Genomic DNA, 27,609 nt, shown 5'->3' on the forward strand with positions numbered 1-27,609 from the left:
GTGATTGGTAGAAGGATTAGAGAGGAGATGATGAAAGTTATTTTCACCCAGAGGGGGGTAGGGCTCTGGAACTCACTGCATGAAAAGGTAGAGGCAGAAACCCTCAATTCATTTAAAAAGTGTTCGGATATACGCCTGAAATAGTGTAATTTCCCGGGCTACCGACCAATTCAATAAGATGTTAAGAACACATATGGAATGCATAATCTCCCTGCTCTCTTCAGCCAATAAAGGAAAATGGCATTTGGCCAGTGCAGACATGACGGGCAAAGTGATCTCCATCTGTATCATAAATGTTTCTATATTGTCTAAATATCTAACCTTGCCAACAGATTCAGTATGCAAGGGCTTGCAGGGCATATATATCTAATGTGCAGGGATGTGGGGAGAGGACAGGGCACTGGAAGTATGCAAATTGCTCCTTAGGAGAGCTATAGACACAATGAGCTGAGTGGCCTTCTTCTGTGCTGTAATAATTCTATGAATGATCAACCAGTGACTTAGACACTGGCCTTTCACCTTCTAGAGGCAGCTCAGATTGATTCTATGAAAATTACTTCTGTTAGCTGTTGGCAAATGAGATAATCTCAATGTTGTTGTAAGACACTACAGCAAAAACACCCAGCGTGTCATTGCTGGTGTGGAAAACTCCAATGTATAGCATCTCTTCAGAAGTAAGGCAGAATCAAGGGAACTTTACTTTGCAACTATTTATGTTGCAATTAGCCTATAAATGATTGAGGTAGATCAGAGACAGGCAATGTAAAAAATGCACTGTTCTCCAGGAGTGTCATTCTTCACCTTGACAGGTATAAAACTCATCTGGTAAATTAACTAGGGATTGCTTAGCTCAGTTGGCCAGATAACGAGCATTTGGTTCTAAATAATGCTACCAACAGCATGGGATCAATTCCTGCTCCGACTGAGGTAGACGTGTGTCTGGCTTTCTCACCTTATCAGTGACAGTTAAAGGCAACGGAAAACCACCACTGAAAAAATATTGTTCAGGATGAAGCATCAGCAGACAATGAGCCAAAGACCTGCTCTGGGAAGAGCATACATGGAAATTGAATTTTGTAAAAAAAGTAAATTTCCCACTTATTGTGTTTGGGCATAACAGATCTTCAGGGCATAGCGTGTAGATGAAACAGATTGGTTGGAGATGAAAAGATCACATACCTGTAATCATTTTCATTTTATTTTCTGTTCAGTTATTGAGGATATTCAGCCTTCTGCACTGCACCAATTAACTTTGTGTCCAGACACAGTACAAGAAAATTTTAACTTTGATGGTTTTCAATATTAAAGTGTTGCCTTAATCAGTTATACTTTCCGTAATCGTGAATTAAAACATTGGCATTAGTAAATGGAGAATCCTGTTTTTTGTTCACATTACTACCTAGCAGAAACATTTCACACTAGTCGTGGAGTGATATAATGAACTCTCATCTGTGACCACATGTTCTTGTACTCTTTTCATCAATGCTAAGGTCCAGAATCAGGAACACGAACAACATGTGTAAGCTGTAACTTCTGAGTCCCAGGCGAAGAAATGCCTGCAATGTCCAGTCACAAAAAAGTGCAATTTACTGTATAATCTAATGAAGGTTGACACGATTGCCACGTTCTGTGCTCCTCTTGACCATTTACACTACTTTGGAAGTTATAAACTAGATCAAAATATGTTCAACACTGACATCTGGATGAATAAGTCATCAATAGACTCAGACCAAGTAGCAGTAACTATACTTGTGCGAAAAAAGGATTTTATATAAATATATATACGTATATATATGTTTATATGTGTGCATAACATCATGTATCTTACCAGTGAAGGAGAATTTGAATAATCCTTGAGCATGCAAAGAAGCTGCTGGAGGGCGGTACAGAATCTCCCCATTGTCAATGTCGGCCTGAGTGAAGAATGTGACTGGGAAGAAAGGGCTGTCAGAGTGTTCAATAGTGCCTGAAAAAAAGGCAACACAATGTTTATACAACAGCAACGCAAAAATTAATAGTTATCACCCACCTATTCTAGTGCAGATCTATTAATGCAAATCTATCATGGGCATTGGTGGAATAGTGGTGAAATTGGACGGCAACCTCAGGCATCAGCACTACATGGAAATTCTGAAGTTGCAATCCAATTTGTCCTGTTCTTGCACAAGCTCTGCTGCTCCAGCATCTTGCCAACACATTCAGTATTCAAGAGCTTGGAGGGCATAAAATTGTAGCTCACTGGATACCAACTAAACATGCCACAAAATGTTTGGCTTGTGAATAAGTTAATATTTAACGACATGATAAATCTTAATTACTGTCAAATAATCTTTCTCGCACTGAAAATTTTGGGTTTACAAATTTGGGGTCACTTCTTTTCAGACTTTAAGTTTGTTGTATGTTTAATTTGTTTTCAAATCTCTTACTTTTCTTTGTTTTCTCAAGCTTGTCCTTTTACCCTCCAATCTACTATCTGTACATTATTTTATATTCTTTTAAAAATTCCAATTACGCTTCCAACTTCAGACTTTGCAGGCAAGATTTTCAAAAGGCAGAAGGTTTGGGATTCAGTGAGTGCGAGTGAGATTTAAACATTGCGCTTGCCGGAGGAACCGGCCTCCACATTGCGGAGGAGGTGCTGACGACAAGGGACTGGAGAAGGGGGGTAGTGTCAGCGGTGTACGGAGCTATTTTGGAAGAGGATTTGGCACCACTGGAAGGGATCAAAGCAAACGTGGGGGGAAGAGTTGGGAGAGGTTATAGAGGAGGGGTTCTGGTGTGAGGTCCTCCGGAGAGTAAATGCCTCTACCTCATGTGCGAGGTTGGGGCTGATATAGCTGAAGATGGTATACAGAACACACATCACGAGGATGAGCCGATTCTTTGAAGGAGTAGAAGATTGAGCATTGTGGGGAGGGCCCGCTAATTCACGTTCATATGTTTTGGTCCTGTCCAAAGCTAGAGGATTACTGGAAGGCGGTTTTTTAGGGTAATTTCCAAGGTGGTGCACGTGAAACTGGCCCCGGGTCCCCAGGAGGCCATATTCGGGGGTGTCAGACCAGCCAGGGTTGAAACGGGGGCGGAGGCAGATATCGTAGCCTTCGCCTCTTTGATCGCCCGAAGGTGGATCCTGTTGGGATGGAGAGCAGCCTCTCCACCGTGTGCCCCTGACCATGGCGGGGGACCTGTTGGAATTCTTGACTCTTGAGAAGGTTAAGTTTGAACTGAGGGGAAGAAAGGAGGGGTTCTACAATTCATGGGCATTATCATTATCCACTTTCAAGAACCTGGGATAACATCGAACATTAGCTGGAGGGGATGGGTGAGAGGGTTGGGGGGAGGGGGGCTGTGTGTATTAAGGGTGACTATGGGTAATTCCCTGATTCCTTTTGTCATTTGTTTATGTAAACATGTGGGCTAATGTTTGGGGTTTGGTGGGAGGATGGCTTCGTTGTTATTGGTTATGGGGATTGACGTATTTGTTGCGGATTATTGTTTATTGTTGGTGGGCGTAAATTTGGGAGAAAATGTGCAAAAGGAGGAGAATAAAAATATTTTAAAAAGAACAATGCAATCCTGAAGGTTGTCTCAGAACCCTGATGCCTCTGGGTACCAGATTTGAAAGGGTCGGTGTGAAGTTGTGGGTGGGTAGGGTCGGGGAAGGAACAGACTCACTGCAAATTAACAGTCATTAAGCTTAATGAGATTGTTAAAGGGAATATGCATTCATAATTACAATGTTTACGCAAAGGAGGAGGAGCTGGTCTTGCTGTGTACAAACTCACAGGTTCTCCGAGTCAATCAGTGACAGAAAAGATCCTGTCGAAGCCAGAACGATTGGGGGCTTTACCCACAAGACCACAGCCCTCCTCTTCCCCAGTTGCCGTTGAATTTAATGGGAAATACCTTGTATGTAACTTAATGCCTAATATGTAATGCTTAGTTACTGTTGATTTTGTATGTTTTGATACAATGAAAGTCTTAACACGTGAAATAATATCTTGTGATTCTTTGCATTGGTCACTGGGAAATTCATGTCTCTCTCTTATTCTCTGCACGGATTGGAACAAGATTTCACTAAGAGGAGAGGGAATTGGATGGGAAGCAGAGTTTAGGGAGGGAATTTCCAAGGTGCAACCAGATTTAACCTGAGGCAGTGGCCAAGGAAGGGAATGGTGTCATCACTGGGCAATGGCATTTGTGATGTCCTGTGAAAGCCAAACAGCTATGATTATTCCCAATGCTTTTGGTTGGAGGAATTGAGGCCCATCTAAGACTGGGGCCAAATTTTAACCCCGCAAAAACAGGTGGGTTATCTGTTAACATTTTTTAACGTCTCAAACCGATTCCAACCTGTCCCCTAAGTGGTCCAATTCCAGGTTTAACAGAAGTGGGCCAAAGGTTGGACGTCTAACCTGCTCCCAGGAAGTAATTTCACAATATAAATATTTTAATGATTTGAAAATCCCTGAATGAACCTGCTTTCCAGATTTGACACTGTTCGCTGGGTTTCCCAGATCGCAGGAAGCTAAAGGGAGATGAGGACAGCTTCCAAAAAAAAGGTAGTCTTGTTATGCTCTTGGCGTAGCATAAGCTGCTTCCTTGATGTTCACTATCTGACAAAGGAAGGTTCAGACGTGGAGATAACTTCAACACGTTTATTAAACTATTTACAATTCTCCTACTCGGATTCGCCTCTACTGTTAATCCTTCTATAGCTACTCAGACTGACAAACCAGTCTGCTACAATCCAGGTGGTGGGTGTGATGTTGAATCAACCCTGTGTCTGAACTCACTGAGTGTCTCCACTGGAAAGAAGATCATGTGTGCTGTGTCCTTTATATGTGGGTTGGTGCAATGCCCCCATGTGGTAGTGTCACCTCTGTGTGTATCGTGAATGCCCATTTGTCGTGGTCTCCTATCTTACTGAACCTATTGGTTGAATGTCTGTGTGTCATATCTCTGGTGCTCCCTCTAGTGTCCAGGTAGTCTATGTGTACTTGCATTAACCCCTTGTGTACTGTCAGTGATGCATATCACCACAGTAACCTTTACAAAACTGCCTTGTGGCCAGGAGGAATAGGGCTGCGAAACAACTATGTAACGCCTCTATCTTAAGCAGCCCGCCCTTGGCACGATACATTCTTGGATGTGGTTCCAAGCATCCCATATACACTTCTTAGCATATCAGGCGCCATACCAGGAGCACAAATGAATGAAAGAGCCTGCAATTTACAACCCCCCTTTCTGATAAAATAAAGGCATCACAATGGGTCGATAGGTAATTTTGTGGTTCTGGTTTTTTTAAGACTTTTTTAATCTCCTCTTTCACATTTTCTCACAAATTTACACCCAACAATAAACAATAATCAGTACCGAATGTAATGTCAATCCCCATATCAATAACAACGATCCCATCCTCCACCAAACCCAGACACTAGCCCGCATGTTAACATAACAAATGATTGGTGGTTCTGTTTTTTCTGATAACTTTAGACCATTTATGGTACAAACTTTCTTGGCAATCAATGCAAAGTAACATCTCAGTAAACCTGAAAGTAATGATGTTACAGTTATTAATACTTTTGCCCTCGCAGTTCCCCATATCAAGAACATGAATTGTACTGTCAGCTGGTGTTAACACTTTGTGTCCAAAAGTGAATAAAGAAGACTTTTGGCCTTATAAAAACGTGGTATGAAATAAGAAATATGCTGGAGTGATTTAAAATAGAAATCTAATTTCAGGCTACTTTTTCATTTATTATTCATATCTTAACCAATTAGTTAGAGCTATAAACTCCAGTTTTGTAACGTTCTGTAAATAATTATTCTGAACATAAAGTTTTACAATATTAAGTTTATTACACTGTAACATCATTGCTTTTAAACATCTGCTTATGATACATAGTACAATGCAAAGAATGCTTTCTTATCAAAACCATGGGCCCCGATTTTATATCCATGTTGTGCTCGGTTGAGAGCAACAACAACGTGGCCGGAGAATCCTGGGAGAGTCCTCTTACATGCTTCCCAGCAGCCTCCGTGTCCGCTGGATTCACCCAAGTCCAGCAAGGTATTGGATTCGGAACCTCAAAAGGGGCATGGCCAAATGCACTCCCGAAAGTAGGTCTTAAACTTACTAAGACCTACTCACCCGGATACACCGGTGTCCCCGATTTCTCCAGCCTCACAGCCGGGCACGATCAGTGCTGGTCCACAAGAATGAGAACCAGGTGGAATGGCACCCAGGGCGTCTCCAGGACTATCGGAGATCCCTGGGTGGTCAGAGAAGTGCAGGGGACCCCCTGCAATGTGGGCAACTTGGCACAGCCTACCTGCCACCTTGGCACTGCCAAACTGACTAGAACACTGCCCGGGTGCCAGTGCTAAGGGCTGCCCCAGGGTGACACTGCCACGGTCAGGGCAAGTAAGTATGGGCCTCCCAGAGGTTGGTGCAGGTAATGAAGTAGGGCCTGGAAGGGAGGCGGGCTTTAAGGAGACTTAGAGGGACATTGTCCACGGGTGGGGCATGTGGGGAACCCTCAAGCTCATTTAGAGATTGGGGCCACCCTTTCAAAATGGCGGCCCAATCTCAGAGATCAGCTCCCCCAGTGCTAAAAAAAATTCTAAGTGTGAGCTAAGCTGGTGAGACAGACCCCATGGGCCATTGAATAGCGTGGGAACATCGCCTGGCAGAGCACTCCACAAATGAACATCTAAATTTTGGGGGAGAATAGCGCCCCATTTCCCTTTTTGCTACTTAGCTGGAAAATAATCACGATTTTGCTATTGATCTACACTCTCCAACCCTGGTCTTCATCACTTATTGATCAACAGGAAAACGGAAAATCAGATTACACATATTGTGGATTCTAAATGATAATAGTTCAAATTACATTGATGATCAATGGCACTTGAAAACATTTCTAATTGTTCTGGATCCATTAATCATCACTAAATTTCCCCAAGCCAGCAGCAATTTGCTTAATTGAAGAAGTAAGGTACTCTAAATGGGAAGGTAAGTTGAAGGAAGTAGGTCTCCTTTCTTCTGGTTCACTTTACAGAAAATAAAAGAAATCTTAAGGTTGCAAGGAATTATAAATTATTTTTAGGAAAGCTTCAACTGCACAAGAAAGTAGCAAGTGGAAGTGAGACCCATTGGTTTGTGTCGATGATGACATTTCCCTATTAATCCGTGCATAGAGGACAGACAGGGATATTTTAAAGACATTGCCTGATAACTAAAAATTCAAAGGAGAGAATGGTAAGATTGCCAAGTAAGGTTGATATGCAGAGGAGAGTGTATGGTGTGTGAAAGCGGAAATAGATATTTTGCAATTACATATTGCATTAGTGAGTCACAATGAGAGAGAAGATGGATTACATTACTATAATCAGTCTGTTGGCAAAAAGCAACAGAGGAACAGTGGAATGACATTTCAGGAAATATCGAGTAGGTTACAGGATAACATAGAGAGTGGTATTCAGGAGGAGGAAGGGAGATTTGAAAAAGTTGGAAGTTTGTGAAATGGGAGGAAAAGCTGTGGTGAGATCATAGTAGCTGAAGATTCAGCATTGTGATTGATGAACAGTTATTTTTATCACAAACAGACATGAATAAGTTGGTGATGTATCTGCCTGGATATTGTAAATAGTGCAGAAAATGTGAATGGTAGTGCAGAAAGTGGGGGCTGTAGTGATGATTCATTGGGAATAAATGATAAACAGAGAAGCCAAGCAGTACGTTCAGGCTTACTGCCTGGAAACCAAAGGATACAGGAATATAAATTTAGTTGGGTTGCAGTGCAAATAGTAAATCCACAGACTTTTTAACACTCCATTCATTTTCTTTTACATTGACTTTATTTCCACGATTATTGCCAATTTTTGGTTAAATCTGCACAGTACATGATGGGACTTGAGGAGAAGGTGAGAACATAGAAATACAGTGCAGAAGGAAGCCATTCGGCCCATCGAGTCTGCACCGACCAACTTAAGCCTCTCACATTTCACCCCTATCCCCGTAACCCAATAACCCTTCCTAACCTTTTTAGTCACTAAGGGCAATTTATCAAGACCAATCCACCTAACCTGCACATCTTTGGACTGTGGGAGGGAAACCGGAGCACCCGGAGGAAACCCACCCAGACACGGGGAGAACATGCAGACTCCACACAGACAGTGACCCCAGCGGGAAATTGAACCTGGGACCCTGGTGTTATGAAGCCACAGTGCTATTCACTTGTGCGACCGTGCTGCCCAGAAACATTGACCATGAGTGCAGTTCAGCTAGTTGGCATTTCCTCACGGTTCATTAATATCCTTGAGAAAAAGGAATTTGCCATCCCTACCTCATCTGGCCTAAATTTGACTTTAGTCCACACCATGTGGTTGATTATCACATTCTCCCACCATTCTGCTATAGCTTTGGTGGAAGTGCCATGGAAACCCCAGAAAATGATATTAACAGTTTCTCTAGAGTTGCCACAGCTCTTCTGGCACAAAACCCCCACTGAATTTTAACCCCATAACGTATTCTGAAGTGTTCTAGCTCTGCTGTATTCTAAGGGTAGCTCAGGGTCAATAATAAATACAACTTTGTCAGTGTTGTCCACACCCTGAGGGCAAAGAGAAAAACAAATAGTTAGTCCAAATTCAATTAGATGCCACAAAGGTCCTAGTTTTAGTTGGAAAGTTGGTCTTTTATAATTCTTGACTTCCCTTATATGAAAATGCAGTTTTTTACATGTTACTTTTAAATTCACAGTCTTATTTGACAAACAAATTAATAAACAAAACAAGAAGTAAGGAAGATTTCCTTCTCTGCGCTACGTTTAATAAAAAACTTAAATAAATTCACATGGGACAGAGGAAATTTTTCTCCGCTGTATGTATTATAACACTTGCCCATGTCTCTGAGAGTAGTGGAACAGTGATGTTGAAGATTAGATCCTGGCTTGGTGTGTCTCTGTCTACAAAGGACAATTGTGCAGCCCGGATTACTGTAACCCGATCTTCAAGAGCCTAATGAAAAAAATCATCAGGTATTTAAAAATATTCCACAAAATAAACAATTTCCCCATTTATTCTATTCAACCGATGTGACACTTCTCCTCCTATTTTTTAAACTTTTATTGAAAAACTGAAACAGGTAGAAATAATGTCTTGCAGTTTAAAAACCTGCTAACAGATTAAATATCAAAATATATTTGAATTTGAATTATATTTACCGAATCATTAAGACTTAAATAGACCAATGGTCAGCCAATTATAATTTTTCTTTGCCACAAGGCTTAAATGCCATAAGGCTATTAGAACTACAGGTAAGAAAATTACATCTGTATTTCACCATTGCATATATGTTCTACAGCAGTTGTTTTCAAACATTTTTTTCAAGTGACCCAATCTAACCAAATGGTTCACCCACGTGATCCAATAATTTGTAGGCTTTCAGCAGAGTTTTCTGATACTGTGTTCACAGCTAGCATTCGTGCTGCTCTGTCATGTCGTGGACTAGGCGGAGCAACGAACGTCTCTCTCTGCTAGATTCTGATGCGAGGGCCTGGCCAGTAGGTTTATCAGCCATTGGTGTCTCTGGCCTTCCCTTTCGAATGATGGAACAATCCATAGGTTACATGCAGCTTGTCATTACATGTGTAGCACAGAAAGATTGTGGTACAGGATTTAGCGACCGCACCCGGTGTTTTTCAGCGGGGAGCATGATCTACGGATTTGCCACAGTCAACGGGATTTTATGTTGACAGCACTTCTCGCCGCCAAGGCATCCGTGCGCCGGGAATTTCCCGCCCGCAGGAACAGCCAGGAAATCCCACCCCTGTGAATCCAATTACTAGAAAGGGAAAGAAAAGTTGGTGCCAATTGCACGTACAGGGTACGCTGACTTGTTTATTACCTCATGTTGTCAATGGGAGAACACGTATTTCATTTACCCAGAGAAAATGATAAAGGAATCTTCACAAAATCAATTTTGGCGACCCACGTTTTAAACATCCTGCGACCCAGCCAAGGGTCGTGACCCACCACTTTGAAAACCCACTATTCTACAGCATTTATGAAACTGAAGAGATAATTTTCAACTTTTTTCACCTGAGCCAGCCACACTGTCCTCTAGATTAAATTATCAATTTAAAGTTGAGTAAGATTTAATCAGGATAGGTGAACCAGGTAGCAAAGCTGAGAATTTCCCTGACATGTCCACGGTTACAAGTCCAAAAACCATGGGCGGGATTCTCTGACCCTCTGCGCCAGAATTGCCGGAAATCTGGCGGCACATCCGCGATTCTCCGCGGACCCGCCAGTCCCGCGCGTGCGGTCGATGCGGCGCCGGTCGGGAGCCGTTGGAACAGGCCCCTACAGCAATTCTCCGTGGTCGACCGGCCGAACCCCGCCGGAGTGGTTTACATGTGGCACCACCCAGCAGGAGCTGGGACCCGCAGCCGTGGTCCTGGTGGGGGGCGGGGAGTATCTGACTCCGGGGGGGCCTCAGCGGTGGCCAGGCCCGCGATCGGGGACTACCGATCGGCGGGCCATCGCAATCTGGAAGGGACCTACCTTCCAACGTGCGGGCCCGCTCACGCCAAGGTGGGCCGTCGCACGCATATGCTGACCTACTTGCAGCCACCGTTCGCATGCGCGGCTGCACGGTCTAGTTAGCAGGGCCCTGTCGGCAGCCAGAGCTGCGGGACGCACGCTGGGGCTCTGCTAGCCCCCTGGAAAACGGAGAATCAGCCCGGACCTTAGAGGAAAATGTCCGGAGTGATTCTCACCAGTTTTCCGGCGCGCGTGGGGACTTAGTCCCCAGAAGGGAGAATCCCACCCTACATCTAGCTCTCTGTTAAATTTTCTAACATAATCCAACTCCAATATATCCGCAAATTGTTTTCCACGCATTTAACTACTTACATACAGGGTGTTTTACGTAAGTTGAAATGTTCACGTTTGTTCATTGAGAACCCCATGCAGAGAACCAATTAAATTTAGGTTGAAAGAGTCTGCAACATGTAGCTGTTATTGGAAGAGTCTAGCAGCCATCTTGGGGGGAGTTGAGGTGAGTGGGCGGGGTGGGGGTGTGATTAATTTAACACGACAATGCTTACTGTGACTTGTAGAGGAGTAATAACTCCCAAAGCTAGTTGTGGAATATCTTCATTTTTCGGTACCACTCCAATGTGAAATGTGTGGCTTTCATCTCCAGTATAAGTCCTGCCACCATTTGTAAACTGCAATAAATAAAATCAAATGTGTGAGAGAAATAGTTTCTTTAACAGTTTTATTAATTATTCTTCCAAGGAACTACAATTTTTTTCATAATAAACCAAAACAAAAAATCAGTGTTTAATTTAATGGCTCTGTGTGTGTTCTCTGAATCAAGTTGTAATAGTAATAAACATTTGTACAAGATGTCACTGCAATCTTCAACACGTGAGAGTCCAAGGTCTCAATCCTTTAAGTGATTCCTTGATGTGCTTTACTCCAATTCTGAGTCAGTCACTAGGAATTTAAACCTCGCTTTAAAAGTTATTGGTCTGTACGATGATCATAACAGTATTCATTAACAAACATGTCCACAGTTGCATCTCCACATACAAGTTACCTTTTTAGTCTATTAGAATCATAGAATCCCTACAGTGCAGAAGGCAGCCATTCGGCCTATCAAGTCTACACTGACCTTCTGAAAGAGCACCCTACTCAGGGCCACTCCCCCACCCTATCCCTGTTACCCCCCTTCAGAAGGACACAGAGTCCAATGGAGCAATCGGACAACGTTTTTATGACAAACAGAATAGACCCCTATCGGGTATTTCTCTCTGGTTTGGTGCCTTACTGGCCGACCTTATTAATTCGAGGTAATTGAGATACCCCGCCCCTAGCGAGGGAGCTTGTACTCCGCAAGGGAAGTCCAGTATTCCTTCCATCCCGTAGGCCCCGTGTGGAATATTCACTCATTAACCTTTGGCCACTTAGGGCAATTTAGATGGCCATCCATCTAACCTGCACACCTTTGGACTGGCTCAATGCTTTTCTTATTTTTAATCTTGATATATATATATTATGTAACATCTTGAGGAGTGTCCCTTGAGTCATTAATTCCAATGTGTTTTCATGCCCTCTCTACTTTCAGCTCTGGCATTTCCAGACTTCTGGTCAGTTCTTGGTATCTTGACATCAGCTTTCTTTTTGGCTTATCCTATTCTGTATGTTCTTTTACGTTTGGGAGGTGGGGTGAGAGTGTTGGGGGATGGGGCATGGAGGTATTTCTGAGTCCAACACTTTTTTTTGTTGGAAGATATTTGTTCTGAACTTTCTTTAGTTCCTCCTTGAATGCCTCCCACTGCTCTGGCATTAAATGTAACTTTTGAGTAGCTGTTTCCAATTCACGTTTGCTAAATGATACCTCGGCTTAGTAAAATTGACCGTTCTCCAATTTAAAAATGGAGCCTTGGTTGAACTTTATCCTTTTCCATAACTAATCTAAACCTAACGGAATTATGAACGTCATCACTATAATACTCCCCACCCCTTCCATCAGCCCAATGGCTCTGAAGAAACATGACACCATTCAGAATAAAGAAGCTCACTTGATCAACACCCAATCTACCACTTAGCATTTACTCCCTCCACCACCAGCACACCATTCTGTCTTTATGTACCATCATGTCAAGGTTCCTTCAACAGCATCTTTCAAACTGGGATCTCTACTGCCTGGAAGAACAAGGGCATCAGGTACATGGAAACACCGCCACCTACAAGTTCCCCTCCAGGTCACACATTATCCTAACTTGGAAATCTATTGATATTTTTTCATTGTCATTGAGCCAACATTTTGGATCTCTCTAGCTATCAGCATAGTGGCTATAACTGCACCACAACTACTACAGTGGTTCATGAAGATAGCTCACACCACCTTTTCAAGGGCAGTTGTGAATGGGCAATAAATGCTGACCTTGTCAGCGAAGACCACATCCCATTAATGCTTTAGAAAAAAAATACATATTTTGCTGGAGCCAGTTTTTATTCACCCAGCAACCTGCACATTAATCTGGAATGTATTTTGAATTTAGGCCTGGAGGCCCTAGTGTAAACTCAGACTTTGGATCATCTGCACATTATAGAAACTGCCCAATATATTTCAATTTGAGTTACTTGCGCAGCTTAAACTTTCTAAAGGAGAAATTGTGATGTCTCACTTGTTCGGAGTATTTTACAATGAAATGGAAATTTTACTTTAAACATCAGAACTAATAATAAGACACTCCATATACACCTTAATCAAAGAGTTTCAGACAGTTTCATTTGGATAGTGCATTCCACACTACTGCTTTCAGTGCTCTTCTGCAATAAAATCTCAGGCCCAAAGTGCGATATGCCTCTTAGCAGACTAAATTTCTGACTCAATTTAAGTAAAATAATATATCTATTTTGACATTTCTGCATTCATGTACCGAGACAGCTGGATTTATACATTATCTTTCCAATGAAATCAACTGATCAATAGAAGTATTTTGTATTGCACATCATTTCTTTCTTAGAGAACTAATAAGGGATAATGAGCGGATCAGATATGTCAAAGATACAAAAGGAAGTGGATCAGGGGTTATGGGGAGAAGGCAGGAGACCGGGGATGAGAAAATATCAGCCATGATTGAATGGCGGGGCAGACTCGATGGGCCAAGTGGCCTAATTCTGCTGCTATGTCTTATGTAAGTGAGAGTGGAAATTGTGGAGGACTGGCCGTAGTTTTCCAGTCTTTTTTTTTCCCAATTAAGGGGAAATTTAGCACAGCCAATTCACTTATCCCGCACATCTTTTTGGGTTGTGGGGGTGAGACGTACGCAGAATCGAGGAGCTGGATTCTCTGCACCCTGATGTCGAAATTGCAGCCGGGGCGGAGAATCCATTTCCCCACATGGAATCAGGACCGGCGCCCAATTCACCGGGCCCAGAAAAGCGGTGTACGCACCGCATAGCACCTGTCCGCGCCCATTGCTGGAGGCCTGCCCCGCCATTCTCTGCTCCTGACCGTCCAAAGTCCCGACGGCATGGATCTACATGATCCTGCTGGTTGGGATAATAGCATAGCGGCTGCGGACTCAGTCCACTGCCGCCCTGGTCAGTGGTGGGCCTTATGAAAATGAAAATGAATGAAAATCGCTTATTGTCACGAGGAGGGAGGCTGGTACGGGAATTGAACCGTTTTGCTGGCCTGCTTGGTCTACTTTAAAAGCCAGCGATTTAGCCCAGTGAGCTAAACGCGGCCTTATACGTGGCCGGGCAATTTTTGGGCAGATGGTCCGGGTCAGTCGGGGACACTATGGTTAGTATCCGGCACCGCAGACTGAGTCAGCCATGGAGCACGGCACGGCCGCTGGATGCCACCGCCGTGCACATGCACGGCCTCTGACCCGCAAGTGCGGGGGCCCGTATCTGCAGCAAAAGCTGCTAGTGTCATGCTGGTTCACTGCTAGCCCCCTGCTGGGCTAGGAATATGTGGCCATTTCACACCAGTTTTTCTGGGGTGAAAGTCGACAGTTTTTACGACCGCATGGGGACATCGTCCCAAAAACAGAGAATCCATCCCGGGGATTTTACAATCTTCTTAGTATCCAGGGCTGGTGCCAGAGGACTGGAGAATTGCAAATGATACACCCTTGTTCAAAAAAGAATGTAATGATAAACTCAGCAACTATAGGATACTCATTTTAATTTGAGAGATGGGGATGCTGCTAGAAACAATAATTTGGGACAAAATTAATAGTCACTTGGGCAAGTGCAGGTTTAGAAAAGAAAGCCAGCATTAGTTTTCTAACTAATTTACTGGAGTTTTTTGAGGAGTAAACAGAGAGGGTAATACCATTGATGCGGTGTACATGGACTTCCAACAGGCATTTGCTACAGTGCCGCGCAACAGACTTGTGAGCAAAGTTACAACACATGGAAGGGACAGTAGCAACATGGACATGAAATTGGGCTGAGTGGGCAGAATCAGATTGTTGTGGTGAATAGCTGTTTCTCATACGGAGAAAGGTATGTAGTAGAGTTCTTCAGGATTTGGTGTTGGTGCCCTTACTCTTCCTGGTATACCTTAATGACGGGACCGCGATGTACATAATTTCAAAATATGCAAATAATACAAACTTTGGAAACATTGCAAATAATGAGAAGGACACTTCAAAAGATCATGGACAGGTTGGGGGAATGGAGGAATGAATGCCTGATGAAACATAATGCAGAAAGTGTGAATTGATTCATTTTAGTAGGAAGAATGCAGAGAGACAATATAAAACAAAAGGGTACAATTCTAACTGGGATGCAGGAGTAGAGGGACCTGAGTGTAAATATGCAGAAGTCAGTGAAGATGGCAAGACAAGTTGAGAGGGTGGTTAACAAGACATACAGTATTCTAGGCTTTATTAGTAGGGGCATAGAATACAAGAGCAAGGAGCTTGTGTTGAGCTTGCATAAAATGCTGGTTCGACCACAGCTGGAGTACGGCATCCCATTCTGGGCACCGCACTATAGCAAATAAGTGAAGGCATTAGAAAGAGTGCGGAAGAGGTACATGAGAATGGTCCCAGGGATAAGGACAGATGGAAGAGGTTGGGACTGTTTTCATTGGAGGAGAGAAGTTTGAGAGGAGATTTGATCGAGGTATTCAAAATCAGGAGGGGTCTGGGTAGACTATATAGGAAGAAACTGTTCCCATTGGCGGAAGGAGCAAGACTGAGAGGGTACAGATTTAAGGCAATTGGCAAAAGAAGCAATTGAGATACGAGGAGAAACCTCTTTATGCAGCAAGTAGTTAGGATGCACTGTGTGAATGTGTTGGAGGCAGGTTAACTGGCGCATTCAAAGAAGCATTAGATTAACATCTGGAAAGGGAGAATATGGAGGGTTACAGAGAGAAGTCAAACGACTGGCATGAGGTAAATTGCTTATCCGGGGAACACACAATAGGATGAAAGACTGCTTTCTGTACTGCACAAATTCTGTGATTCTGTAATGGCATTACATGTTACTTAATAATATGTATAGCTAAGAACTATTCAATTAAGGAAACACCGACAACCTACAGAACCAACTGTCTTGTTCCATTAGCTGACTATGAATGCTTTAAAACATTCCTTCTTCAATTAGTTTACCCCAGTGTCATTCTCATTTTAATAACTTCCAAAGATTTCACTCTCCATTTTTACTCACAAATTGTCACATCATTCTTCATCACAAGGTATCAGCATTAACAGTGCAAAACGCAACCTCAGATTTGTATGTTTGGTGCACTTCAAAAAATTAATTCTTGAACAAATTTACAAAGGAATCTTTGCGAAGTCATGAAATATTTCAACAAAGTAAAAAATGGGATTAGTCATCCGTGTCTCAGTGGGTAAATGTACCACACCAGGTGATAGAACCAGCAAGATCCTAAATTCAATCCCCCATCTGTGTGCTATTCTCAGTCAGGATGGCAGTAACACTTTAACAATGCTTCTTGTTCAGATTGGATCACAGGAAAGTAGCTCATTTGTGTCAGCTTCCTGATGATATAACTACTGACACAGACACATCAGGCTGAATGTTTGCGCAGATGAAAAGCTCTTTGTCTTAGCAGAAATGACTCCAGCGGCATGGATATGGAAGTCCCACCCCCAAACCTGGCACCCTCCATTTTCACATAGGGGGAAATGGGGGCAGGTTCTAATTGGACCACGTGATTTAAAGAGGCAGTTGCATATTTTAAACTGCAGCTGTCTCAATCAGTACAATTTTTTACTCGTGGAATGTCCAAAGTGTGCACTTTAGGCCGGCAGCAGGTCAAAACTTACTGGAGTTCTTTGGAGTTGTTGGGTACCCATTTGGAGAGGTTAGGTACCTTTTGGAAATGGTCCCAGGAAACCTTTAGGAGAGGTCAGATGCTCTTTGGGATTGTTAAAAGTAGACATGAATGTGTGTTGGAAATGTCATGCTCATTTGAACTGTCAAGGGGTTGGAGTTTCAAGGCATTTAAATCTTACGCCAATTAAAACTGCCATAGAATCATAGAAAAGTTACAGCACAGAAGGAGGCCATTCACCCCATCTTGCCCATGTCAGCCTGAGAACACCCAGGTGCCCGTTTTAATCCCACCTTCCTTCGCCCAGTTTATAGCTCTGCAGCTTAGAGCACTTAAGGTGCAGGATCAGGTACGTTTTGAAAAGAGTTTTGGTCTTTGACTCCACCACCAACCCGGGCAACGAATTACAGACACCCATACTGTCTGTGTAAAGAAGTTCTTCCTCATGTCCCCTCTACACCCTCTGCCTCTTATCTTGAATCTATGTCCCCTGGTTCTAGAATTCTCCACCAAGGGAAACAATTTTATCATGTCCACTCTAACTCTTCCCCTCATAATTTTGTACATCTCAATTAAGTCACCCTTCAGCCTTCTTTCTTCCAAGGAAAATAACCCCAACCTATTTAATCTCTCTCGTACCTACACTTTTCTAGCCCTGGCAACATTCTTGTAAACCTCCTCTGCACTCTCTCCAGGGAAATTACATCTTTCCTGTAATTTGATGACCAGAACTGCACACAATACTCCGGTTGTGGCTTCACCAGAGTCTTAAACAATTCCAAAATTATATCCGTACTTTCATATTCTACACTTCTGACAATGAAGGGGAGCATTCCATATGCTTTCTTACAGCCTTGTCTACTTGAACTGCTGTCTTTAGGGACATATGTACTTGTACGCCAAGATTTCTCACTTCATCTACCCCTCTTAGTGTACTCCCTATAACTGTTTGATCTCCCTAAATGTGTGACCTCACACCTGTCTGTGTGAAATTCAATTTTCCACTTTATTGCCATCTCTTAGGACTGATTCTAGTAATTTGCCAAAACTGACGTAAGACTAACTGGCCTATAATGGTTCGGGTTTTCCTTCGATCCCTTTTTAAACAATGGGACCACATTTGCATTTCTCCAGTCTGCCAGTACCTCCTCTGTATCTCATGAGGATTGGAATATCATCCTCAGAACATCTGCTATCTCTTCCCTGACCTCCTTCAGTAGCCTCGGAAACAATCCAACTGGCCCCTGGCGACTAATCAACTTTCAAGGATTCCAATCCTTCAATTACTTCATCTCTCTTTATGCTTGTCCCATCCAATATCTAACAGTGTTCCTCCTGGGCTACTATATCTGCATCATCCATTTCCTTTGTAAACACGGAAACAAAATATTCATTTAAAACCCTTCTCACAGCCTCTGTCCATGGTGTTAAAATATGCTAGTGCTTGTTATTTCACTCTGTTTATTGACATAAGCCCGAGGCTGTTTATTGACATAAGCCCGAGGGTTATCTATACGGGATTAATAACTGATGACTGATTTCACAACCATTAATTATGACAGTTGGCGTGGCCTTTCAGTTCACAATTTGATTGACCGCTCCAAGTGGCTATAAGCCCTTTGGCGTGATTATGGATAAAAATGCTTGCACTTTATAAGGGATTAAAGGAATCTAAATATCGTGAATGGGTTTTTAATCAATAAGTGTTTTGTTTTAAATATGACATTTACCAATAGACATGTAAGAAATTTGTCTAATCTTAAGAACTTTATTTAATTTCAGCATGGGTCCTGAGGTCTGCCCATGGTGGATACTGGCTGCGTTGGCATTATAGGTAAAAGGGCAAAGAGTGGGTGTTCGGGGAGAGGTTGTCATGAGTTCGCACTGGTGCTGTAAGTGACCATGGATTTGGGTAGAGGGGCAAAGATTGGCATAGGGGTCATGGTGGAGGTGGAAGGGCATGAGGTGGCATGGAGTGGAATTGATAGGGCATGGGGAGAGGGAAGGGAAGGGGATGTTTTTACGTGCTGAAGCATTGAGGCTGGCCTTTCATCCAGTCTGCCTCCACACCCAGCACCATGCAAACTGTTTCTGTGGGGTAGTAGCCGCAGCTCCCGTTTTCCATTTGCACCCCCCCCCCAACCAACACTTTTTCCCGGGTCCAATTTGTGGAGCCGGGAATTATCTCGGGTGTACTTCCAATCCAGGGGGAAAATTCAGGCCATTGTTTTGCCAATATAGAAGTGTCGAATGAGTGAATCCAGCAACCCAGGCGAGGAAGGAGGAGAATGGGGGGGTTCTATATTTCTTACTCCTAATTGCCAATAAAGTGTATATTTGTTTATTAAATCTGAAAGAGAAGAAATGATTTTAACCAGATAACTCGTGCTAAACCTGACATTCAGGTACTTCTGAAATGAAAGACAGAAAAAAATCATTTTGGGAAGACTGACATTTTCTTAATATAAATTCCCAAGCATTATATATGGTTTAATGATACAAGAGAAATGGTGAATTATATGTTGGCTGGGTGGGTGGAGAACTGGTAGTCCCCATTTAATATTCCTAAACTTGTGTATCATTCATTAAATTACTTGCTAATTGCCTATAAACTGAATTTTGAGGAGGGGGGAAAATGAATTACATAAAATATTGGTGCTTTTAAAAATTTTTACCAGGCAACTAACAGACAACTAATATAGAAAATTTAGATGTGGGTGTTGGTTATTCTTTGACTTGTCCTCATCAGTCCTACATAAATACAGACTTCTCCAGGCTAACCATGTCAATTCTGAAGAAGATATTCACCTTAAACATGAACAGAGTTCTTATTCAAATGCTGATCAACCTACATTTCCAGACCTTTTCATTTTGCACTTGAATTCTAAATAGTTTTACAGGAAGTTTCCTAGTGATTCTTTCCATTACGTTCAGAAACATGTTAAACTATCACCTCCTAAAGAACAGGGTTTGTGCAACTTGTGGCACCTCTACGGTTAGCTTTTTAAACAAGGTCTCCCTTATGCCCAGTTTATCTGGCGTTTAGTTTGATGTTTGCATTGGCTATGTGAAGCCAACAAGTCAGAAATCAGTGATATAAACTGCAATGCGCATCTTAAAAGCAACAAAAGATTCCTCATACCAAACCCCCAATCAGTACCTGAAACTTAAATGAGTCCTCTGTAGAGGTTATCCCTGAGTGTTGGTACCACACAATGCCGTTGTTAAGATCCTGCTGAGTAAATGAGTTTGGCACAGTAGCTATTTTCCCATCAGGCAACGTTTGCCACCCATCAGCTGGGCCATCTGCTGGCATTGGGACCAAAAGGATCACATCACCTATTGAAAATGAAGGATCACAATAAATGCACAGCAAGTTAACAAGGGCAGCACGGTAGCACAAGTGGATAGCACTGTGGCTTCACAGCGCCAGGGTCCAATTCCCCGCTGGGTCACTAGCTGTGCAGAGTCTGCACGTCCTCCCCGTGTCTGCGTGGGTTTCCTCCGGGTGCTCCGGTTTCCTCCCACAGTCCAAAGACGTGCAGGTTAGGTGGATTGGCCATGATAAATTGCCCTTAGTGACCAAAAAGGTGAGGAGGGGTTATTGGGTTTCGGGAATAGGGTGGAAGTGAGGGCTTAAGTGGGTCGGTGCAGTCTCGATGGGCCGAATGGCCTCCTTCTGCACTGTATGTTCTATGTCTATGTATGCTTCATGTAATTTGTGCTACTAGAAGGAAAAAAAATCAGGCAACAGATTTTCAGCTGTTAGTATGTATAAAACTGAAATGGAATGAAATATAAAACTGAACGGTGCTTGGAATAGTTTTCTAATCTTCATAAAAATGTCAATTTTGTTCCACTCCTCCAACCCAGGAAATGAAATATAGCATTGGTACAATCAGATCGAGTGGGCTCACTGGTGACCTATATCTACTGCACAAAGATTAGCCTAGCCAAACTTTGTGATGGGAATCTGTTGTGCACATTTAAATGAGCTACGGGTAATGAAACTACTGCCAAGGGGCTTGTGCACAATTCTTCTTTGTAGTTGCATTGGTTCCCTGGTGCAATGGCAGCTAGCAGGGGCTGTTAATTGGTCTCAGTGCATTCAGACAGTTTTCTTCTAATTTTCTACTTGATAGTAGGACTGTCTGTGGTGGCACTGGATGAGTCTTTATAAGAATGGCAGCTACCAATGCAAACAATTAAAGGAGAGCTTTTTAATGATTAAAAATAATTGCAAATGTTTTGGATGAACCACAGATGTTGCTGGCCAAACTACATTGTGCCATTTCCCAAGACCTGAGGTAGCCTTTTTCCACCCTCATCTGCTAGGTCGGCTCCCCAACAGAGGCAGCAATCCTACTGGGACGCTTTAAGAATAAGAAATATTTATATGGCCCTAACCACAGAAAAATCGGCCAGGATCAGGGTGGGCAGAAAGTGGAAAACTTTGGCCCCTATCCGTAAAGCACATTTGCCTGGGGACTGGGGCAAATCAAGCTTGGCAGAAATTCTCAAAGGACTACAGCAAGTCATTAAAAAATAAGTGGTCATAGATCATTGAATTTACAGCGCAGAAGGAGGCCACTCGGCCCATCGAGTCTGCTCCAGCCCTTGGAAAGAGCACCCTGCCCCGTAACACAGTAACCCCACCTAACCCTTTTGGACACCAAGGGCTAAGTTGCATGGCCAGTCCACCTAAACTGCAGATCTTTGGGCTGTGGGAGGAAACCAGAGGACGCGGAGGAAACCCACGCAGATACGAGGAGAAAGTGCAAACTACTCACAGACAGTGACCCAAGCCGGGAATCGAACCTGGGATCCTGGAGCTGTGAAGCAACTGTGCTAACCACTGTGGTACCGTGCCTATAGTGCCATAGTGAGAAGTGGATAAATTGAACAAAATGGCTCAATGAATATATGTAACAATAATACTGAAGAGGCGGGTGTCCTGTAACTGAAGGGTGCCCATATTTGAAACGGAAGACTAATCTCCAGCAAAAGCACAGGAACAGGTTATATGGATTGAGGCTGCTAAGTCAATGCAGTTTATCCATGTACCTGACTAAAAATGACAAAGGAGACTCATTTCCTGTGATGCCCATCAAGAATGGTACAAGTCCAAGGCTGGAACTCTCACATGCTCAGGAAGGTACCATTTCAAACACTACACACTCACTGTTCTTGTCCACACCTGCTGCTCTTGTGCATGCAGTTGTCCATTGTACCAAAGTCAGATTTTTCTTGTAAATGGAGGTGAGGAGCACAGAACAGGTATGGGGACCACAAATTGGGATAGAAGATACAGCCTAAGCTTGACTTGAGCTCTGTTGCAACTGGGTGAGACAGCAGAAGCGGGAAGGTTTCATGCAAACGAAGAATAGGCCACAAGCAGGAACAAGGCAGCTGGTGCGATCAGAAACTCTTCTGTTTGTTTTCAGAGAATTTCTTCTGACTGGTACTAACTAGCTATATTGTTGTGCCGGTTTGTACAGAATGCGATCTGGAGGGCTCTACATTACATCACAGACACACATTCATTTATTGAGATAGATAAGTGAAGAGTGCAGGATAATGAAAAGTCAAAGATAAGAATCATCTGCTGGAAAAGACCAATGTTCAGTGGAATGATGATGAAGTGTTTCAATAAAATGAAATCAGACATAAAGCTTTAAAGTAATTTTATATGAAGAAACAAAAAAAAGAGAGGAAAGCTTTTTTCAATGGAATAAAACAGTTTAAGAGTTCCAACATAGGCTGTTCAAATTATGAGGGCAATTTAGAAAATCTATGTGCGAGACTCTCCGTTTGGGAGACACTGGGCGGGATTTTCCAATTGCCGACGCCAAAGTCGCGTTTAGCGACTGGCCGGAGAATCCGTTTTACGTCGGAATTGGGGGCGCCGCCGCTTTTCGGATGCTCCGCCCACTCAAAAATGGCGTAATTGCTGAGTATGCCACACGCCATTGGGACGGCCTCAGGACGTCACCTGAGGCCCTTCCCTGATGCTCCACCCCCACGTCCTCACAGTTTTCGGGGACCTCGCATGGCGGCTGTGGTCTGTGTGGGGCACAGTTGTGGGGGAGGACTTTAGTTAGGAGGTCTCTGTGGGAGGAGGGGCTCCTCTTTAGGGGTCAATGAGCAGGGATCTCCCTATCTAGACTCTGGGGTGTATCTCCCTATCTAGGGGGTCTCTGGCGGGGGGGGTTTGTTTCCCCCATTTTAACAGGTCTCTGGGGTGGTCTCCTATTTAGGGGGTCTCTGGGAGGTGGTGGAGGGGTGAGGTTCTGGTAGGGATGGGGTGGGCAGGTTTTGCATTGTTGGGGGGCTGGAGGGGGGGAGGTGGCGTTCGGATGGACCATGGCAAGGTCCGCCACATCAGGGCAATATTGGTAAATACCAGTCGTGATCCTGCCCAGGGAAGAGAATCACGTGGGTCTGGAGACTCTGGTGCCTGGCACGCTAAGTGACCTAATGACCTATTTGTATCCTCCTGCTGTGAACCCCGATCCCGCTGTCAGAAGAGGGCAGGAGCATCGCAAACGTATAAGCGCCCACCAGCGCCTGGCCAGATTTCCTCTGGACACTTTGCCGCATCGGGAATCCTGTTGTTGGTGTTGCGAGGCCGAGAATCCATGGCCAATTTCTACTATTATTAATTCAGATGCAGAAATTTAAGTTCATCCTCAAAAGAACAAAGGAAAGGTTGGAAGTTTTTAGATTATTATGTAGAGGGTTGTTGTGACAAGACATATCCAACCAGAAACAGTGATAGAAGTAGAATCCATTATACCTTTTGAAAGGGAAGTGGATAAATATTTGAACTAAAAACACTAGTTTATGGAAAAAAGGCAGAGATGTGGGAAAACAGACAGTCTGCAGACTCCTCCCTGACATGAACCTACTGGATGGAACCCAGTCAAATCATTTACAGCTTTTGACAGAATGGAAGTATCAGACTGCTTTATCCAATAGCAAAGAGTATAGGGGTTTAAAGAGATATTGGGTGATGTATTCATTAGTTAAATCATTAACTACCAAATTTAGGGGATTCTTCTGAATGTATCAGATTGAAGACAATCTCGGAGTCTCTGGCGTCCTTGTCTGCTGCCTGTAGCAGTCTGTTGGTAATCTGTAGTAATCCACCCTCAGGAACCCATCCTTGTAAATTATTCAGGAGCTGTGGCCCTTTGTCAATATTCTGAAAAGAAAATTAAGAAAGTTAAAATATTTTAGGAACCAAGTTTGATTGGAGGAATAAAAATCTTGGCTACTTGTCAGTTGCAAGGCTTTATGTGAAATGAGCTTGAATTACCTAAAACTAAGTCCCAATGAGTGCATTGGGAACCACGGAAGTTTAAAATGTAGAAGGCCATTCACCCCACCAAGCTTTAGCTAAAGCATTTCAATTCTGTTCCACGACCCTGCTCTCTTCCCACAACCATGCATCTTCCTTGTCACTTAATATTATCTCTGCCTCGATCACTCGTTGTGCCAAAACATATCATCCCCACTGAGTACAATCCTTCCAATCTTTCTCTTCAACTCAGTGACAGGCTTAAATTGATCAACCCTCACCACTGGCTCCTCAGCAAGAGGAAATTCCATGGCACATAATTTAGCAAAATTGTAGTTCCAGTTAGGTTAAGCTTCATGGTCTGGAAGGAGAGCAGTTAGAGGAAGGCAGCAGATAATCTGCTGACTGGAATGGGGATTGGGGGGTATCTGGCAGTGACAAGGTATTTTTCTCAATGCGTCCATTTAAGTGGGATGAGTCGCCATTTTAGGTGGCCTGCGGCCTGGGAATCTTCGGCAAAGCTATGACCTATCGCAGTGATAGTGGCTGATTCGAGGCTGGAGGAAATGAAATGAAATGAGAATCGCTTATTGTCACGGAGGAATTGGGGCCGATTTTGTAGGAGGAGGTTTAGTGCAAGGCACTGAGGGCGAACTCGGCTCGTCCTGTGTAAGGCTGAATCTCAACCAGTTAAAAGTGGTGTTCCGGGCACACCTCACGAAGGCTAGAATGAGTCGGTTTTTGAAAGGGTGGATGGTAGATGTATTCGGAGGCCTGATGGACCACGTGCACATATTCTGGTCATGCTCACAGCTGGTGGGCTTCTGGAGGTTTCTTTTGAGACTATGGGATCCTTCACCCGGGGGGGGGGGCTCCGAAGGGATCTGCCCTGCGATCGGGGCCCACCAATCGGCGGGCCTGCCTCTCCCCCCCCCCCCCCCCCCCCGGGCCTACAGTCTGCCACGGCCGGCCCCTGAACACCCACGCCATACTGCGTCGGGACCGGCGCGCATAAGAAGTTCCGCGCGCATGCACAGGATGGCGTTGCGCAACTGCGCATGCACAGGATTGAGCTGCCCCAACTGCGTGTGCGCGAGTTGGCGCGGCGCCCATTTGGTGCAGGCACTTGGTCCGCGGATTGGAGAATCGCCCCCCTATGTCAGCAATCCTGAACATTGGGTTGGAACCTTGCCCATTAGTGGTGATTTGTGGGGTTTTGGTTGTGCTGGAGCTCCGGATAGGGACAGACGTCCTGGCCTTTGACTCACTGGTGGCAAGGATGCGGATCATCTTGGACAGGAGTCGACTACATCACCAAGCGCCTCGGCGTAGCTGGGTGACTTGGAGTTTTTGCACCTCTGGAAGGTTAAGTTCACCATGAGAGGGTAAGTGGAACGGTTTTACCGTAGACGGTGACAGTTTATAATGTAGTTTAAAGAGCTGGCCACTGGTGGCTGTTGGGGGGTGAAGAGGATGAGTGGGCGGGGGAACTTAGTAACTAAGTTATACTGTTGCAGGGAAAGGAGGAATTGGGGGAGGGAGTTCTTACTGTTTAATTGTTATTCAGTGTTATTGTATGTTTTGTACATAAATTGCTAAAAATTACAACAGAAATATTTTTACAAAAAAAAATTGGTAGCTACTTGTGCAAATGGAAAATTTCATCCTGATGCAGTAGAATCCTCAAGAGTTGGGATTACACTGGTTGAAAAGAACAAGAAGCAACTTTCCTCAGTAAAAGATTGTCTATCTCATATTTTTATGCGATGTCAGGGATGCTGCTGAATGACATTGTATTTATGTCTGTAATACATTATTGAAGAATGAGTGAAACACTAGGGTGCGATTTAGCAGAAACATGTTGAAATGTCATTTTCGCCAAGTTTGGCAGGATGTTTCTCGACAGCTGTGTTGGCGAGATCATAGCCCATATTTAATGGCACTTAGTACCAGAAATGAGCTTCTCGCCTTGACTGACTGTCTCGCTGTCTGATTCGCCAGACTCGTGTCTCAGCGTCTTGCCACTAACTAGAGGGAGTTGCTTTTAAAAGCTCCTTCACCAGTCACACCCAGTCAACACACAAGCATGGCAGTAAGCAGACCTGCTCCTCGCTTTGGGGATTTGGGGAGGCTGACCTGGCCAGGCTTCCCGACGGCGGTGATGCGAGACACCAGGTTTCCCTGAGAGGGTTGGAGGACCAGCAGCAGGGTAACCAATACGGCCTGGGAGGCAGTGGCAGCAGCTGTCAGTGCTGGCAGTATGATGAGGAGAACCATGGTCCAATGCCGGGAAACAACCAACAACCTCTACCGAGCTGTAAGGGGAAGCTACCACTTCTCTCCTGGCATCAGTGCCGGCTGCCGCGGCTCAAATTCCCAACCCACCCACCCAACAAATCACTAGCTGACACCACACTCATAATTATGCATGCTTGAAACTACTTAAGATTCATATGCAGAGATCTATATTCTGCAAGCAAAAGGAATATGACCAGACATTTGAATTAAACAATAAGCTCCCTGGTGCATCCGTCTTAAAATTCCTCTAAGAATCAGAGCCAAATTGCCAATTAATTACATTACTATGCGGTATAAATTGTTACTTCCTTTGAAATTTGGCATTGATGTGGCTGCCAGTGTAAAACAAAAGACTTTGACGTCTCTTTTTTCAGCAATACTCAAGATCTGTACTACCAAGCAATTTTTTATTTGCACAATCTACCGATGAGTATTTATGGCCTTAGTAGCATTCCCAAAGTACTTTTCCGTGACCATAAAGTGCTCCCTCCTTCTCCAATGTCATACAGGTAAAATGTATAGATGATAATATTTGAGAGTCTAGCTCCAACAATAGTGGCCCGTTGCTGGCAGGGCGTGAAAATTTGGTGAGCCTCAACGACTTTCCAAATGTTCCCTTCCTGTCTACAACGATGGCCTCCAGCTTATGTTCTTTACATTGCTCACTTTTAAAGTCTATGTTTGAAGTTGCACATAGCCACAACAGTATCAATGGGTTCAAATTTATTTCAAATCTGGCTTCAGTATGAAATAATTGATGTTCAAATTTAATTTTACAGATCATGCTTTAAATGTTATCATTAGAATACCATGTACACAGTTTGTTAATAATGTAGCGGAACCTTTACTGATACTGTGGCTGAATCCTCTCAATTCTGGTAACATGCTTGTCAATCTTTTCTGCAATTTCTCCAGTGCTTCAATTTCCTATTGTAGCACAGAGGACAGCATGGCACAATTCTCCTGAACCTATCCACATTTAATGCATCTTTACCAACGTTACAAAAGAACACCAACGTCCTTCAAATAGCCTGAGTATGACAAAGAGCGATTGGTGTAAGCCGCTGTTTCTGCAAATTGACCAGTTGCTTTTAAAGTGCCGAATGTTTCAAGCCGGAGTAATTATATGGCATGAAATGAATATTAATAACACAACTGTGAA

At 43.6% G+C, this 27,609-nt stretch overlaps 1 protein-coding gene across 1 annotated transcript in view; it reads right to left on the bottom strand.

Moving 5' to 3' along the window:
* fras1 (Fraser extracellular matrix complex subunit 1) overlaps window positions 1-27,609 on the bottom strand; it is a 601,677-nt gene that overhangs the window by 154,332 nt on the left and 419,736 nt on the right. Inside the window, exons 30-34 of the mRNA XM_038791813.1 lie at window positions 23,891-24,053; window positions 20,010-20,188; window positions 11,118-11,240; window positions 8,904-9,024; window positions 1,829-1,966 (exon numbers count right to left, since the gene is read on the bottom strand). Of these exons, the coding sequence (XP_038647741.1) occupies window positions 1,829-1,966; window positions 8,904-9,024; window positions 11,118-11,240; window positions 20,010-20,188; window positions 23,891-24,053 (724 nt within the window). The remainder of the gene's footprint in view (window positions 1-1,828; window positions 1,967-8,903; window positions 9,025-11,117; window positions 11,241-20,009; window positions 20,189-23,890; window positions 24,054-27,609) is intronic.

This window comes from Scyliorhinus canicula, chromosome 3 (assembly GCF_902713615.1).
Source record: "Scyliorhinus canicula chromosome 3, sScyCan1.1, whole genome shotgun sequence".
NCBI lineage: Eukaryota > Metazoa > Chordata > Chondrichthyes > Carcharhiniformes > Scyliorhinidae > Scyliorhinus > Scyliorhinus canicula.